The sequence below is a fragment of the Strix uralensis genome, chromosome 14 (assembly GCF_047716275.1).
Source record: "Strix uralensis isolate ZFMK-TIS-50842 chromosome 14, bStrUra1, whole genome shotgun sequence".
Taxonomy (NCBI): domain Eukaryota; kingdom Metazoa; phylum Chordata; class Aves; order Strigiformes; family Strigidae; genus Strix; species Strix uralensis.
Window position 1 is genome coordinate 6482458 of NC_133985.1, and position 13598 is coordinate 6496055.

The 13598-nt window shown below is 37.9% G+C and overlaps 1 protein-coding gene across 2 annotated transcripts in view; it reads right to left on the reverse strand.

The window, feature by feature from the left end:
• The window catches only part of DOCK2 (dedicator of cytokinesis 2), a 203938-nt gene that overhangs the window by 164085 nt on the left and 26255 nt on the right, over positions 1 to 13598 (reverse strand). For both annotated transcript variants that reach the window (XM_074883294.1, XM_074883292.1), the window contains 8 exons: positions 12523 to 12621; positions 10972 to 11044; positions 10793 to 10896; positions 7621 to 7804; positions 7421 to 7518; positions 6015 to 6104; positions 5664 to 5764; positions 2855 to 2989 (listed from right to left, as the gene is read on the reverse strand). In XM_074883294.1, the coding sequence (XP_074739395.1) occupies positions 2855 to 2989; positions 5664 to 5764; positions 6015 to 6104; positions 7421 to 7518; positions 7621 to 7804; positions 10793 to 10896; positions 10972 to 11044; positions 12523 to 12621 (884 nt within the window). The remainder of the gene's footprint in view (positions 1 to 2854; positions 2990 to 5663; positions 5765 to 6014; positions 6105 to 7420; positions 7519 to 7620; positions 7805 to 10792; positions 10897 to 10971; positions 11045 to 12522; positions 12622 to 13598) is intronic.

Below are 13598 nucleotides of genomic sequence, written 5' to 3' on the forward strand. Positions count from 1 at the left end.
AACAACTTCATCACAACAGGGTACATGAATTTCACCATCAAAAATAACCTTAGGCAAATGAAAGGAGGAAAGCAAACATTTCATTTTTTCAGAGTCTGTATTATGTAAAACTTTGGCTAATATATATGACCTTTCTACAAAACACAGTCAGTGAACAAACAGCTGCAGGACATAATCTTAGTTCAGCTTGACTGGAGTAAAAAAATTTTTGCTTTCATTACATCTCTATAACTTCAACAGAATTGAATGAATGCAAATTGAAGTAGAACTTGGTTATCTTCAATGTATCTGCCTGGCAATGAGATAAAAAATGTCTCCCATTTTATGTCTAACATTAGAAGCCATTATTCATCTCTTTCCTACATAATTTTCACTTTGTAATGTCTCATACCTTTCATGAAGGCATCTTAGTTTAAGCAGTCCATCAAATTAATGAGAGAATGATCTAAAGATCTGTCTCAGCTCTATTGATTAAAAATATTTGTCTCCAAGAGGGCTAATCTCAACCCTTGAAAGTGAAGTACTTGAATAGTAAATCCTAACTTTTCTCATGGGAAGAAAATACATTAAGCCATTTTTTTCCATATCTCCTTCTTTTTCATGACCAGTCTGACAATAGGAAATTGACTGCAAAAGGTTAGATCACAACAGCGATAGATGGATACACAGTATCAGATGATACTGTTCACTGTTTGATTATTTTTGCCAGAGGTTATTGTTTGCAAGAACTGTTACTGCCTATAATAATAATTGTTCAGCCAAATTTAGAGTTTCAGACCTCCAGTTAAGGCATTTATAGGGAAAACTAAAGGGAGTAGATATGTACAGCTAATCACCTGCATATTGCAATAACCTAGTTTACCCCAGATCATAAAATGTACACTTTTTGCTGCCAGCTAATACTAGGGATTAAAACAGAGACCAAAGTTCTCCCTGCAACAAAACCCTGCCTTCTGACCTTCATCCATACAAGAAATTTTCCATAATCCTCTATACAATGCCTCCTTCCCCAAAACTCTATGTGTCCCCTTCTGCCATGACACCTATTAAAAAAATTTAAAATCAAGCTTTTGAACTACTAGCTATATTCCATTTTCATAAGCACCATCTCCTTCCTTTTACAGCTTTTCACCTTGTTTATCTGTAGCCATCTATAAATAGTAAATTCCTAGAAACAAGAATATTTCTAAGGGACTATCTACCAGCAGCAAGTAACTTCTGAATCTTCTTCAACCAAAATTTCATAATTCATCGAGCATACTTCATTTTACAAAACTATACACCTACATGGATTTTTTGAAAAAATGGACAGTGGAATAAAAGAAAAAATTGTATTAATGCTCCCACTGAGCAAAAGACAGATAAAACAGAACACCTTTCTGTTCTGTGTCTAACTGCCTGTGGCAACTGATGCACAGACTCTCTATTGAAGTGCAGAAGGAAAATCCTTTATTATTACAGTGGTACATACTTATGCTCTCGCTATGCTCTCACTACCCTAGCTCTTACTTCATGATAAACAAATCAGCAACTAGACAGTCATCAATCCTCTCTCCCACAAACAGTTCCATCCACCTTAGCACCACCAGGCAGTTTCTTATCTCTCTTCCAAGGCCTGTATCTCCTCCAAGCCTTGCTGCTTCTCTGGGCCTGTGCAGAGCAGAGCTGACGCTTCTCCAAGTCAGCACAGGACTGACCAACACTTCTCCAAGCCTATCCAAAAGCTCCACCAGCTGATGTCAATTTGGCTCTTAAGTATTGAATCTCCCACAGATGTGCAGGGCTGATAGGCCAATGCCCACTTGCCTCTTAATCATTTACTAATAACACATTGAATCTCCCACAGCTGTGCAGAGCTGACACTCCCACAAAATACTACAGTCTGCATTATCTTATTATTTTCCTTAAGCTTAACAAATACTACAATCTACATTATTTTTAACTTAACTTGACAAATACTACAATCTGCATTTACACAAAGCCATTGCTTGTTGACCATGTAGTGTATCCAGAGAACTGCCAACCACTCGGTCTATGTATAGTCCCAAGTTTGCCACTGCCTATCTTCTGCCACTGCATTCCTTCAGCCGTGCAGCAGAGGGACAGCAGAACAAGTATTATGGGGAAACCAACTAAGGATAAATGGAAAAAGATGAAGCAGAAGAGAGGAAACAGAGGACGGGGATAGGGTCTGTGGGATATAGTGACAGTCCTTAAGGGCTAGGGGAGGAAGTGGGGGATACAGTTACCATAGTGGAATTTTTCTCCCTCCAGCCTTCATCTCCTTCATTCTCCCCATCTCCCTCTTCCTAAACCTGAATACCGTAAATATTGTAAATATTACACCTCATCTGTTTGGCTGAGCTGTACAGATCCATTGTCTCTACCCTATAAATTCCTTAACTGAAAATCTGAAACTCTCCAGTTTCAGATGGCGAGTGCTGGACAACGATTACTGAAAATTACATTATTCTATGCACAGTCTGAGCTGCTGAACACCATGATCTCAAGGACATGCATCCAGCTTCAAGCCATCTGTCACAATGTTCGGCCACCCATTGGTCTTCGGCCAAGCCACCTGACACAAAAAATAATCACCCTTTGAAATCAGCTGCTACTACTAAATAGGTCTCTGGAACTTCCACTGTGAATCAGAAAGCAGATTTTTGAAAACTCCCTCTCCAAAAAATATTTCAGCAATATGTGTATTTTAGGCTATTTGCCAGCTTTTATGTTTTATTTGTGAAAAGGAAACATACAGTTCTGTTCTGGAATCAATTTTTTCTGTTTCTCAGGTCTACTTATATTTCTGATATTGGACTGCTAGTTAAATGGTAATAGCTTGGGTACTTACTGTGAAAATAATGTCCTTGATCTAACAATGAACTTGAAAACATATTCCAGTGCTTTCAGAGTTCTTAGGATAGGCTCACATTGCTCCCCTCGGCTGGAGGTATCCAAGTAAGTCTTCAAAACAGTCATTAATTTCCTGAAGATAAAAAACGTTTTAAATGGGTTTTTTTAATTAACTTCTTGAACTTGTTTGGCTACTCTAAATAAATGTTTATGCTTAGTCAAGCACACACACCAAAATGTACTGCATGTATTTTTGCATTTGTTGCACAAATTCTATCAGTATAAACAAATGAGGAGCAAATTCTTAACTGCACAACCAAGAAAGCAATCTGATATCTCAGAACAGCAGCATAACATTACACAATCCTGGAAGCTCTTTTACAGAAGTTTATAAAATACACACACAAGGTAACAAAATGTTAGTTCTGCCTACCTACATGAAGTGGTGATTAAACACCACTACATGCTCTAAATTAACTGCATGTAAACAGTAAAATATTCTGGTACACAGCAATATCTGCTTGAAGTATTTCTTTTATTTCAACACTTCCTTGCTTTGTATCCAAAGGCAATTTTTTTGCTAAACACACAACCTGCTAAAAAAGTGCAAAAGCTTAACTAAAAATTAAGGGACTTATTTTTAGATCTAGTTTCATCTTAAATGATGAAACTAGACATAAGACCTACTAAAATAAGGATAGTTGGGGTTTTCTTCTTGCATCACTACAAAACCAGAAACCTACTATCCTCTACCCTAAACAAATGAAACCAACCAATCCAAACAAAACAACAAAAACCAAACTAGCACTTGCATGTTGATGAAACTTAACAGTTCAGCAACTGGACTGATGAAACATTAGTAAGTGATCAGTATGGTATTTGGAACATATCTGCATGCAAATAATAGCTCCAAGAACTGCTTGCTACTGCACAGAATATATAGAGATACATACGTGTGTGTATATATATGTGTGTGTGTATATATATCTATCTGTGGAACTGATAGACACATCCTCAGCCCAACTGCACTAGCCTAACTCACATTTCAGGACCAAAATATCATGCTTTCAGCCTCTCAGCCTCCTGGGCACTACATCCATTGCGTGTCTCTATTTACTCCTTTTTACAGCTTCTCTGAATTCACAGCTTTGTACTGAGTTGGGACAGAATTTATCCAACTTGTACGCAAGGGCAGTCCACTCAAGGTCCCTCAAGTGTCAACATTAGGTCCTCTCAGAACTCTATAAAAGCTAGGTATAAATGGATGACTATGTAGGAATTGAATAAATACTTAACAGTTTGGCCAAAATACCATTTCATAATATGGCCATAATATGTCTGTCTCCTTCCTAACTATGAGTTATTTATTTCGTAAATGATTCTTGAAACCAAGTACATCTTCCATGATGTGCATGGAACCAATGATGCCAAGAAAACTCATGATTTGGGGAACGATCATAAACATTACTTTGCCTCTGCCACTTTGATTAAATCATCAGAAGTTCTCATTCAGGTAAGTCTTAGAAATATTTTAAGCAAATCAGGCTGTCCTGAGAGGTTCTGTACCCAACCTTCTCTTCTTCCACAATAATATAAAGCATTAAATTATGTATGCTTATTACATATGGAGTAAAGGAGGATTAAAGAAGACCCTGTACCTTGCGCTTGAGCTTTCTGAGGCCAATAATACTAATTTCAACTTTCCTGGAATGTGAGAAAGGATTGAGTGTGCACTACTGCCTTTCAATTCTAGAAAACTCATGTTCTAATATATGATCTGTGTGATGTTTCCTGTTGAGTTGGAACTGATACAAATTTGGCACAGGACACTACAAGATATCCTCAACTGTTCCAAACCTTCAGCTAAGGCCTTCCATATATTATTCACATCCCAAATTAAAGTTCTCCTTCAATCTGACACCCCATTAAGATGCCAGAACAAGACTTTAGGTAGATGAAAAAAATAGATCTACCCTGTTACAGCACTTCCCCAAGATCAGCACTAACTGATGATGTAATTTTTCTTCATAATTGAAAGCAATTTTATCCCACCATCATCTGCATAAAGCTTTTTTTAAATAAAATAGAAATCCAGTATTATTTACTGTCTCCACAGTTTTTATTCTCTTCTATGAATACATGTCTTCCCATCTGGGCATTATCTGAAAGCTCCAAAAATAAATTAAAAATAACTAAACAAAACCACCAAAAGTCTGCTCACCTGCCCAATGGCATGAACATGTAACAAATACTGACTCCAGCTCACAGCAGACCACTTAACAAATACCAAAATTCCAGTTTGCTACACTGAAACCCTCCTGGTCCAACATCAGACTGAACTGCATATGAAGACCTGACAGTTCCCCAACAATGTTTCTCTCCACGAGTGAGTTTGCTGTAAAATGATATGTGGAAACCTATATAAATGGGTTGAGGACAGCCTCAACCCCTCACTTAAGGCATTTCATGTTAAGGTGAGGAATGTAAAGGGAGAGGCTTTACAGCAAAGTATTTTTTGACAGATTTGACAGGATACAGGTGAAGTGCTCAGACACAGCAAAATCCAGACGAGAAAATGAATGCCAAAGAATAATTTAACTCCAAATCAATTATTATTTCTCAAATAACTCTAGTTATAATGATATGTGTGTGTCTCAGGCAGGTTTGTTTCCAGATAAGCAAACAGCAGCATCAAAACAACAGTCATCATTAATTACATCAGAAAAGTCACAAACAGGATTTATGTTCTTTAATGTGATGGTGGAGGTTTAGCAAAAAAGAGAAAGAAGAGAAGAAAACAAACTTACTTGTATGCCAGTGTTGCACTAAAATGCTGTTGGATATATGCTTCCAAAACAGTGTTAAAATGTTGAAACTTACGGTCTGCAATGAGTCCTATGATGTATATCTAAACAGACATGAACATAATGAGTATTTTTCGTCAGGTCACATTTTAAATTTAAGTATTAGTCTTCTGAAATATTTTTGATAATCCACTATTTGAGGGTTTTTAAAGAAACTTGCTTTTCAGTCAAACAGTAATATTCCACCTGTTCTGTAGAGATTTTAAGACTAATTCCCTGAAAGAAACAACTTCATAGGTCATTCAAAATTATAATGTTCTTCAAAAAATAAAAACCTTCAGTGCTGACTCTTACCAGTGCATCAAAGACAAGGATGTCATACTCATTACTGTGGGAATGTTCCATCATGATGTTAAACAGGGCATCCAGTGTATCTTGGAGAAACTATAGAACATGAAATGACAAACTGGTAACCAATTCAACGTTAAAATCTCACAAGTCAGATTTCAGATAGTAGACCTGGATTCTCCCAAGTCAGAATTTTAAAGGTCTATATTGAAACATCACTTAAATTCAGAAAACATTTCTGGGGATTTAGGCTCTAGTTTCATTAATTTTAAGAACCTACATCCTCAGACACATTAGCAATCAATAACACATGTTTAACTCAAAGCTTATGGAAAAATTAAAAATATGATATAAACAATGTAACTACCTAAAACTGCATTCCTAGTTCCTTAGTGATACAGATTAATAGTTGCTATTTTCACATATACATGATGATTAAAAACACATTTCATATTTCTATGGTCTGATTCAAAGCACACTTTAAATCAAAGGAAAGCACCCCAGTGACTTGGGACCCAAATCCTTGTTTGGTTAAAAAAATTTTTTTTTTATTTTTTTTTTTTTAAAGTTCTCCTTCCTCCTTCTCTCTAGAGAGGTATCTCACGCTTTTATTTGAAGAGTAATACAAATGTAATAGTGTCTGCCACTTTCCAAAATATTAACAAGTTTTTATTTATATTATACTCATTAAATTAACAAAGCACTTCATCGGATACATAATACACTTTTTTAATATCAACACGCAAATTAATATTAAGAACTGTAAAGAAAGCAGTAGGAATTGTTTGTGATGTTTCAGATAGACAGAAGCAAACAGTTGAACAGAGACTGTGGAAAATACTTTACAATCACTGCCTTCATATCCTATCAAGTTTTTAAATTAATTTTTCTGTGCATGCTCAAAATTAAAGTTCACCCGTGACATATACGTAAGCACCTGACCAAAAGAGTAATAACTCCAAATAATATTCTTAATATTGAATTCTCCATTCATGCACAAAATTTCCAATAAAATAAACCAACAGAAAGCAGAAAAGGATCCTAATAAATTAATTACCAGTGAAAGCAGGCAGATTTGACTAGTAATCTTGCAGTCTCTACAGTAGCCAATACAGGAAACGTCTGGGAGCAACAAGTAGTAAAGAGATGGCTAACACTCTGCGGAAACCTGTCCAGACGCCTGCTTCCTTGCTCCGTCTTAATGAAGAGCTTTGCTCATGTCTTCTGCAAACACTCCCTAGCAAAGGCATTACACTGAATGACACTCATAAAAGAAAGTGTAACTGACAGGCTTATTTAAGTTCCTATGTTTACTCTAACTGACCCTCCAGTTTCTTCTTCTTTTTGAAACTATGTAGCATTTTTTCTGTCATGGTATGAAGGACTTGAAAAACAACTATATGAAGACATACCTTCACAACTTCCTCTCCATCCACAATCTTCAGTTTTTCCAGGTTCTCCTGAAGCAGCTCTGGCTTCATACGCCACTTTAAGAGACCTAGTAAGCCCACTAATAGAAAATAAATGGACAGATATTAAAATTTAAAATGTGATTTACCATTTCTGTGAATGTCTTCTTTCTAAAACTTCTGCCTGTTTAGAAGATACATACCATTCTGAGTTAACTTTGTAGAACAAACAAGAGTTGAAATATAAAATGCATCACGTGAGCTTACTGAAAGCCCCCCTACAATACTTGAGTTCCTGACTATGGTTGCTCCTTTATTTTCTACGTGTTGACGTGTAGAAGGTAATGTCAAATAAGCATTAGCATCCTCCATTTTTTTACTGTCCCCCTGAAAAACAATATACCATTTATTACATATTTTAAACCACTGGGTTTCAAGTTAGACTCATTTTGTACTTTCTACAGAAGTAAACAAAAAGCTATGTTTCTATGGACTTAAATGCATGCACTAAAGGATAAAGAATACTCCAGTCCCAGCATGGCTCATACAGGTAAACCAAGAGTCGATGTTAGTCAGCAAGAAAGGCTGCAATGAACATGCAGGGAAAATACTACGCTGAAATTATAAATGTATGTGTTTCAAGGTGCAGTAAGGAACTGTGACAGGTGATGTCACTGGCAGAGTAAGAGCAAGAGCCAATTTCTCATTGCAATGTCAATAGCTACAGAACACAATAGACTATTGACCATCACCTATAGACACAGGATACAGACAACACAGTTACCATGCCTGCACACAATTTAAAATAGAAAATGGGACTGAATAGGGAAAGAATAGCAGCACTATTTCAGTATGCTCATTATAACTTAATACCCGGACCTTTAACATGAAAGATCAGGGCATGGTAAGGCTGTATTTTAAATTAGACAATATGCTGCAGTAATTAATTGACACAGATATCACAGAATTTATGCTTAAAAGTAGAAGGAACAGTCAGAGTGCCAACAGGTATCTTTCCCCCCTCTATTTCATCAAGTTGCATGCTACAACCCTCACAGATTTTTTTTATGTCTCAACTTTTGATTCATACTCCAGACAAAAAAGCAGTTCTTAAACAAAGGCAACAAAAATCATACTCCTTGCTGTTCAGAGAATGTAATTTTTATTTAACAAAACTACCCTAGAAAATTTCCCCAACGAGTTTATGAGATTTGTCACTTAAAGCTACATCATGACAGATCTGACTCAATTGCAGACCCTCAGTCTACAATTGTCTATAAACAAGGAGTTACAAAAAACATAATCTAGAATGATTTTCAGAAGTTTTCTGTTTGTATCTGATTCAGTAACTGTTGGTGTGCAGTCTCTACTTCCTATTAAACCAGAAGGTTAAAAATTGGTTATAAAGAGACCTAGACAGACAAAAGGCAAAATCCTTACGCAGCAAAACAGACAGCATTATTAACTTTTATGATTGTTACTAAGCTTGCCAAATAATTACTTCGCAGAATTTCTGGAACCAGAAAAGAAACTTGACTTCCACTTTTTGAGACAAGTTAGTCAATGGGGGAAAGACTTGAAATTTTGATCCAGAAGCGTCTCAGAAAGATTTATTGCCTGAAGGCAGCGAAAATACACAGTTTAAACTTATCAGTTTTCAAATTACTTATTTTGAGAGGCCAGATGTACGACTATTTAAAACACAGCTTACAATTACTGTTTTTAATACTAGAATAGGCAAACATATGTCAGAAAATCTGTCTGTTTCTCCCAAACATAAACTAGGTCAACTCTGTTCAGCATTTCCCATCTACGCTGTCACTTAAGGAAAAATTACCCGGTTGATGCAGATGGAGTTTCATAACCAACATTAACCACACAGTCATATGACATGGTCGTCATTTTCCTTCTGGTCTAAGTTGGTATCAATGAAGAGAAGATAATTAACTACACACTGCCATTAATCTTTTTGGACTAAATAACTTGATTTAGTTGCATGCATCTCACTTGTCATTAATGTTACGGCAAACTAGTTTACTGAAGAGAGCACTACCTAAAGTAAAAATTCTTCTGTACTGGCAGTGATTTCTGGTTCTCAGTTCCTGCTAAACACTATTCTCCAAGGGAAAAAAAAAAAAATCAACAAAAAATAAATCTTGAAACATCTGTTCCCTGCTTCAGTTCACAAAGTCAAAAACGCTACCTGTGTCCAATCAGGGCTAGTCAAAACTATTATTTACATACAAAATTGATTCCTGAAACTTTCACTTTTGTATCTGAGTAACTACACAGCACAGTTTCAACCAACCAATTCTCTAAGATTACGTTCCCTGATTATTCACATGACAAAGATTCTAAATGAATCAAAGCAACACTTTTTCCCTCTGCAGCAAGAATAATGGTACACATCCAGGTACTGAGCTTTAGCATAACTTCCTCTATACTATAGAAGGACAAAAGCACAAACCTCAGTAAAAATAGCAGGAAGAGTAACCACCTCTCATTGTGCTTAGATAATGTGTGTGTCTAAAATTTAGAGCAACATTCACTGACTATGGAACAAGTTACATCCAATTTTTTTTGTTCAGACAAAAACCATAATATTTGTCTTTGATAGAATAATGAAATTAACGTAGCACTAAGAAAACAAACAATGCAAAGACATCAGTGTGAAAATAAATGTGTCTTGTGTATAGACTGGGTAAAACCGTGTGTTCGGGTTAATGCCTAAGCTATAGTGTCAGTTCAATTTCGGATCGAATGTATGGCACTGATCTAAGGACCACCACTAAATACTGGCTCTGTTGTGTAAGCCTGACACTTTGTATAAACGGTGCAGGCCTTGCTAACGACTACACCCTTGAAGAGGAGCTAAAAGATTGGTAAGAGGGCAAGATCTTGCCGCAGAAGGAGCCAAAGGCTGGATGACTGCCCAAGAAGCATGAAGTCAGAAAAAAATCTGTGGTAACTGGGGGGAAAAGTAAAGGTGGCAGCCAGAGATCACAACCACCAACTCAATTCAAGACTAAAAAGATTTGTCCCCCCGTGCCTGTAAAGAGCATGCATGCCGATTTACATATTAAGCGAGGCAAATTTAAATATAACTAACCAATAGCAGATGTAACAGTAATTACGGACCAATGAGTGGAAATCTAGATAGGTTTTTAGTAATCATGTAGCAAGATAACTAGGCTGTAGTTCCTTGTGTGGTGTGCTAGCTTTGTGGAATTACAACCTAGCACCCATCTCTGCGCAGACATGAAGTAAAAGAAATACCTCAACCCAGCGTGTATTGGCTTGCATACTGGGTGAAAGAACCCTTCTTTGGGATAACAGTGGGGGGGGAAAAGAAAAGGAAAAAAATTGACCCAATACCTTTAGGACTAACAAATCATGGATGCCATCTTGAAGAGTTGTTCCATCCTCCTTCATTAGTCTTATGTAGGCCATTGCAAAATTCTTTTCTCCTTTATCTTTAGCTGCAAAGCAAAATATTTTCAGTTGACTATCCATCAATGAATTGAAAGTCACTAAAGTAAAAATTCCTTACTTACACTCTTGAGATGACCTGTGTCTGAACATGAAGCGCAGATGTATCCTTTGCATGTCTTCAATAGGGACTGCTACCTTTTGTAAAATCAGAAAATAATCAATAGATTTATGGGGGGTGGGGGCAGAAGATGCTTTGTCATGTAATAAGCTCCTATTTTAGAATAAATAAGCACCACTTCTGCTGGCTCCATAATGGCTTTCACAGACCATTTTGAACTATTGAGCCTGATCCCAGTAGCAGAAGTGGTGGCTGATAAGCAATAATCTGTTAGACTTTGCTCAAAGTCTAGCACCACAACAGGAATGAAGCACTGAACCCAGTGAGTTAAAGCACACAGGTGCTTGTACACCATACAATAAGTGTACTGCAGTCTTATTACTTACCCTGTTAACCACACAGAATTATGGAACACCTCTACAATCTGAAACTTCCACAATTCATATACATAAATTGATAACCAATAAAAATGGGAAAAAGGTATGAAAATTCTAGCGAAATAAATTCAGCATATTTTTGTGATTAAATTCAGTTTCAAAGACTTGAGCAGAATCCTAGAAGCTGAGTGCTTTATTGTTAAAGTAGCATACTTGCTTATAACAAGTATGCAACAAAAAAGGCCAACTACATAAGAAAAAGCACAAACTTTTATATTATCAAGTTTATAGTTCTAAAACTTTAAAGATCTGTTCTCCTTTGTGTTCATTCATAACTTCCCTTTACAAATCTTACTGCATAACACTCCTTCACATTAACTACACCTTTCAAAAGGATCTACTGTTCCTGATTCTATATAAAAGTTTGAATTACAGAATAATTTTTAAAAGTAACTAGTATAGTAAGCAAAAAATGAATGGGGCAATGTCTTCAACAAATAAGCTTCTCCTTCATATTACACTTCCATTCCCTCCCTGTCCTGCCCAGTATCCCCAACACACCTTAGTATAATAATTGCTGGCTTGTCATACATGGCAGTAACATCTTCAATCATTGTCTTCAAAAAAAAAAAAAAAAAAAAATCAAGCTTTCTAGCAAGCCTGAGACATGCTTTAGAAGAATGACTTCTGGAAGCTTCTGGGCATTTTCCAATCAGACATTAAAGCTAGATTAGATAGTTATTTGTGTGTCTCTAAAGAAATCCAAGGCAGTTTTTTTCCTCTAAAATCATAAAGTTGGGGTGGGTTGTTTTAGTTTGGGTTTTGGGGCTTTTTTTTTTTTTTCCCCCAATCATGCAATTGAAGCTCATCTCCATTGTTTCACCTCAATAGGACCAATACAACATTTCATTTTTGATGAGCCATGTTATGAGTAAGGTTATCGATGATGACCTCATTTGTTTTGCTAAAAAAAAAAAAAATCTTCACATTTTCTAGGCCAAATTGTAAGCCTCAGTAATCATGTATCTCTGCTAACTGATGCATGACCATGGCTCCATCCTTCCAGCTGTATTGGGGAACAAGATATTTTCTAGAAAAAACTGACGCTGTGAAGCTTTTCTGTGTGAGGTACTAAGAAATGAAGAGCAAAAAGCAGGGGAGAGGTACCTACACCATACCTTTAGCGTTTCCATCCAACGTGGCTGCTTGACCTGATAGTAAACAACTGATCTGTATTCACTCACGGGTTTGTCCCCCGCTCCCAAACAAACGGCATTCTTACAAAAAGAGGGGAAGAAACAGTGCTTAGTGGCTTATTAACTTCAGTACATTTTTACGACTTGGGCAGACCCAAGCGGACAGGCCCTCCCTCAGCGCAGGACCCTCACGGCCACCGCCCTCCCTCAGCGCAGGGCCGAGGCGCGCCCGCGCGCGCCGCCACACCGCTGCCAGGCGGCGCTCGCTGCGGGACGCGTTCATGGCGGCCGCCGCCCCCCGGCCAGGCCAGGCCAAGCCAGCGCGCCCGGGCTTCGCTTCCCGCCCTCGGCCGCGCAGCCACGGCGCCTTCACGGCGGCAGCCGGGGCTGGGCTGGGCCGGGCCAGCGCGCTCGTCCGCGCCTCTGCGCCCTCATAAACCCGCCGTGGCGGCCGGGAGCAGCGGGGAGGGCGCAGCGGGATCCTGGCGCTGAGGGAAATCTTTCCCCGGGGAACAGGCCCCGCCACTGGCGCCCGGCTGCCCCAAGGCCCCGCGCAGCTCCTGCCTGGGGCCTTCGGAGACTGGAGACACCCTGAGGAAGCTACAGGGTCGGGACCAGCACAGGTCATGCAGCATCAAGACCCGTCTTTAACAAGCAGTTTTGAATTTGGATATGGCGTCATTCAAAATCAAACAATAATGAAAGCACCAACAGAGAGGAGGCGTTAATATGAAGATACTGCGTTTCCCAAGCCTCTGAACGTTGGAGCTTTAAAGTTATGTTTTAGGTCAAGCCTTTAATTGTAGTTCGTAAGCCTATTTCAGCAAGTCAAGAACCACAGTGAGTTACTCCATCTTTATTTTATCTCAAGAATTGTCATCATTATTCACCCTCATGACCACTGTACTGATTTAGTGAACACTATAAAGCTCAGAAAACGAAAGGCCAAAAATCCCCCTGAATACTGAACTGGTGTTAAAAAGCCCTAAGGAAACGACAAAACCACCTTAAAATAGAAATAGAATAACAAAAAGATGCCGTAAATATTTATGGTGCAT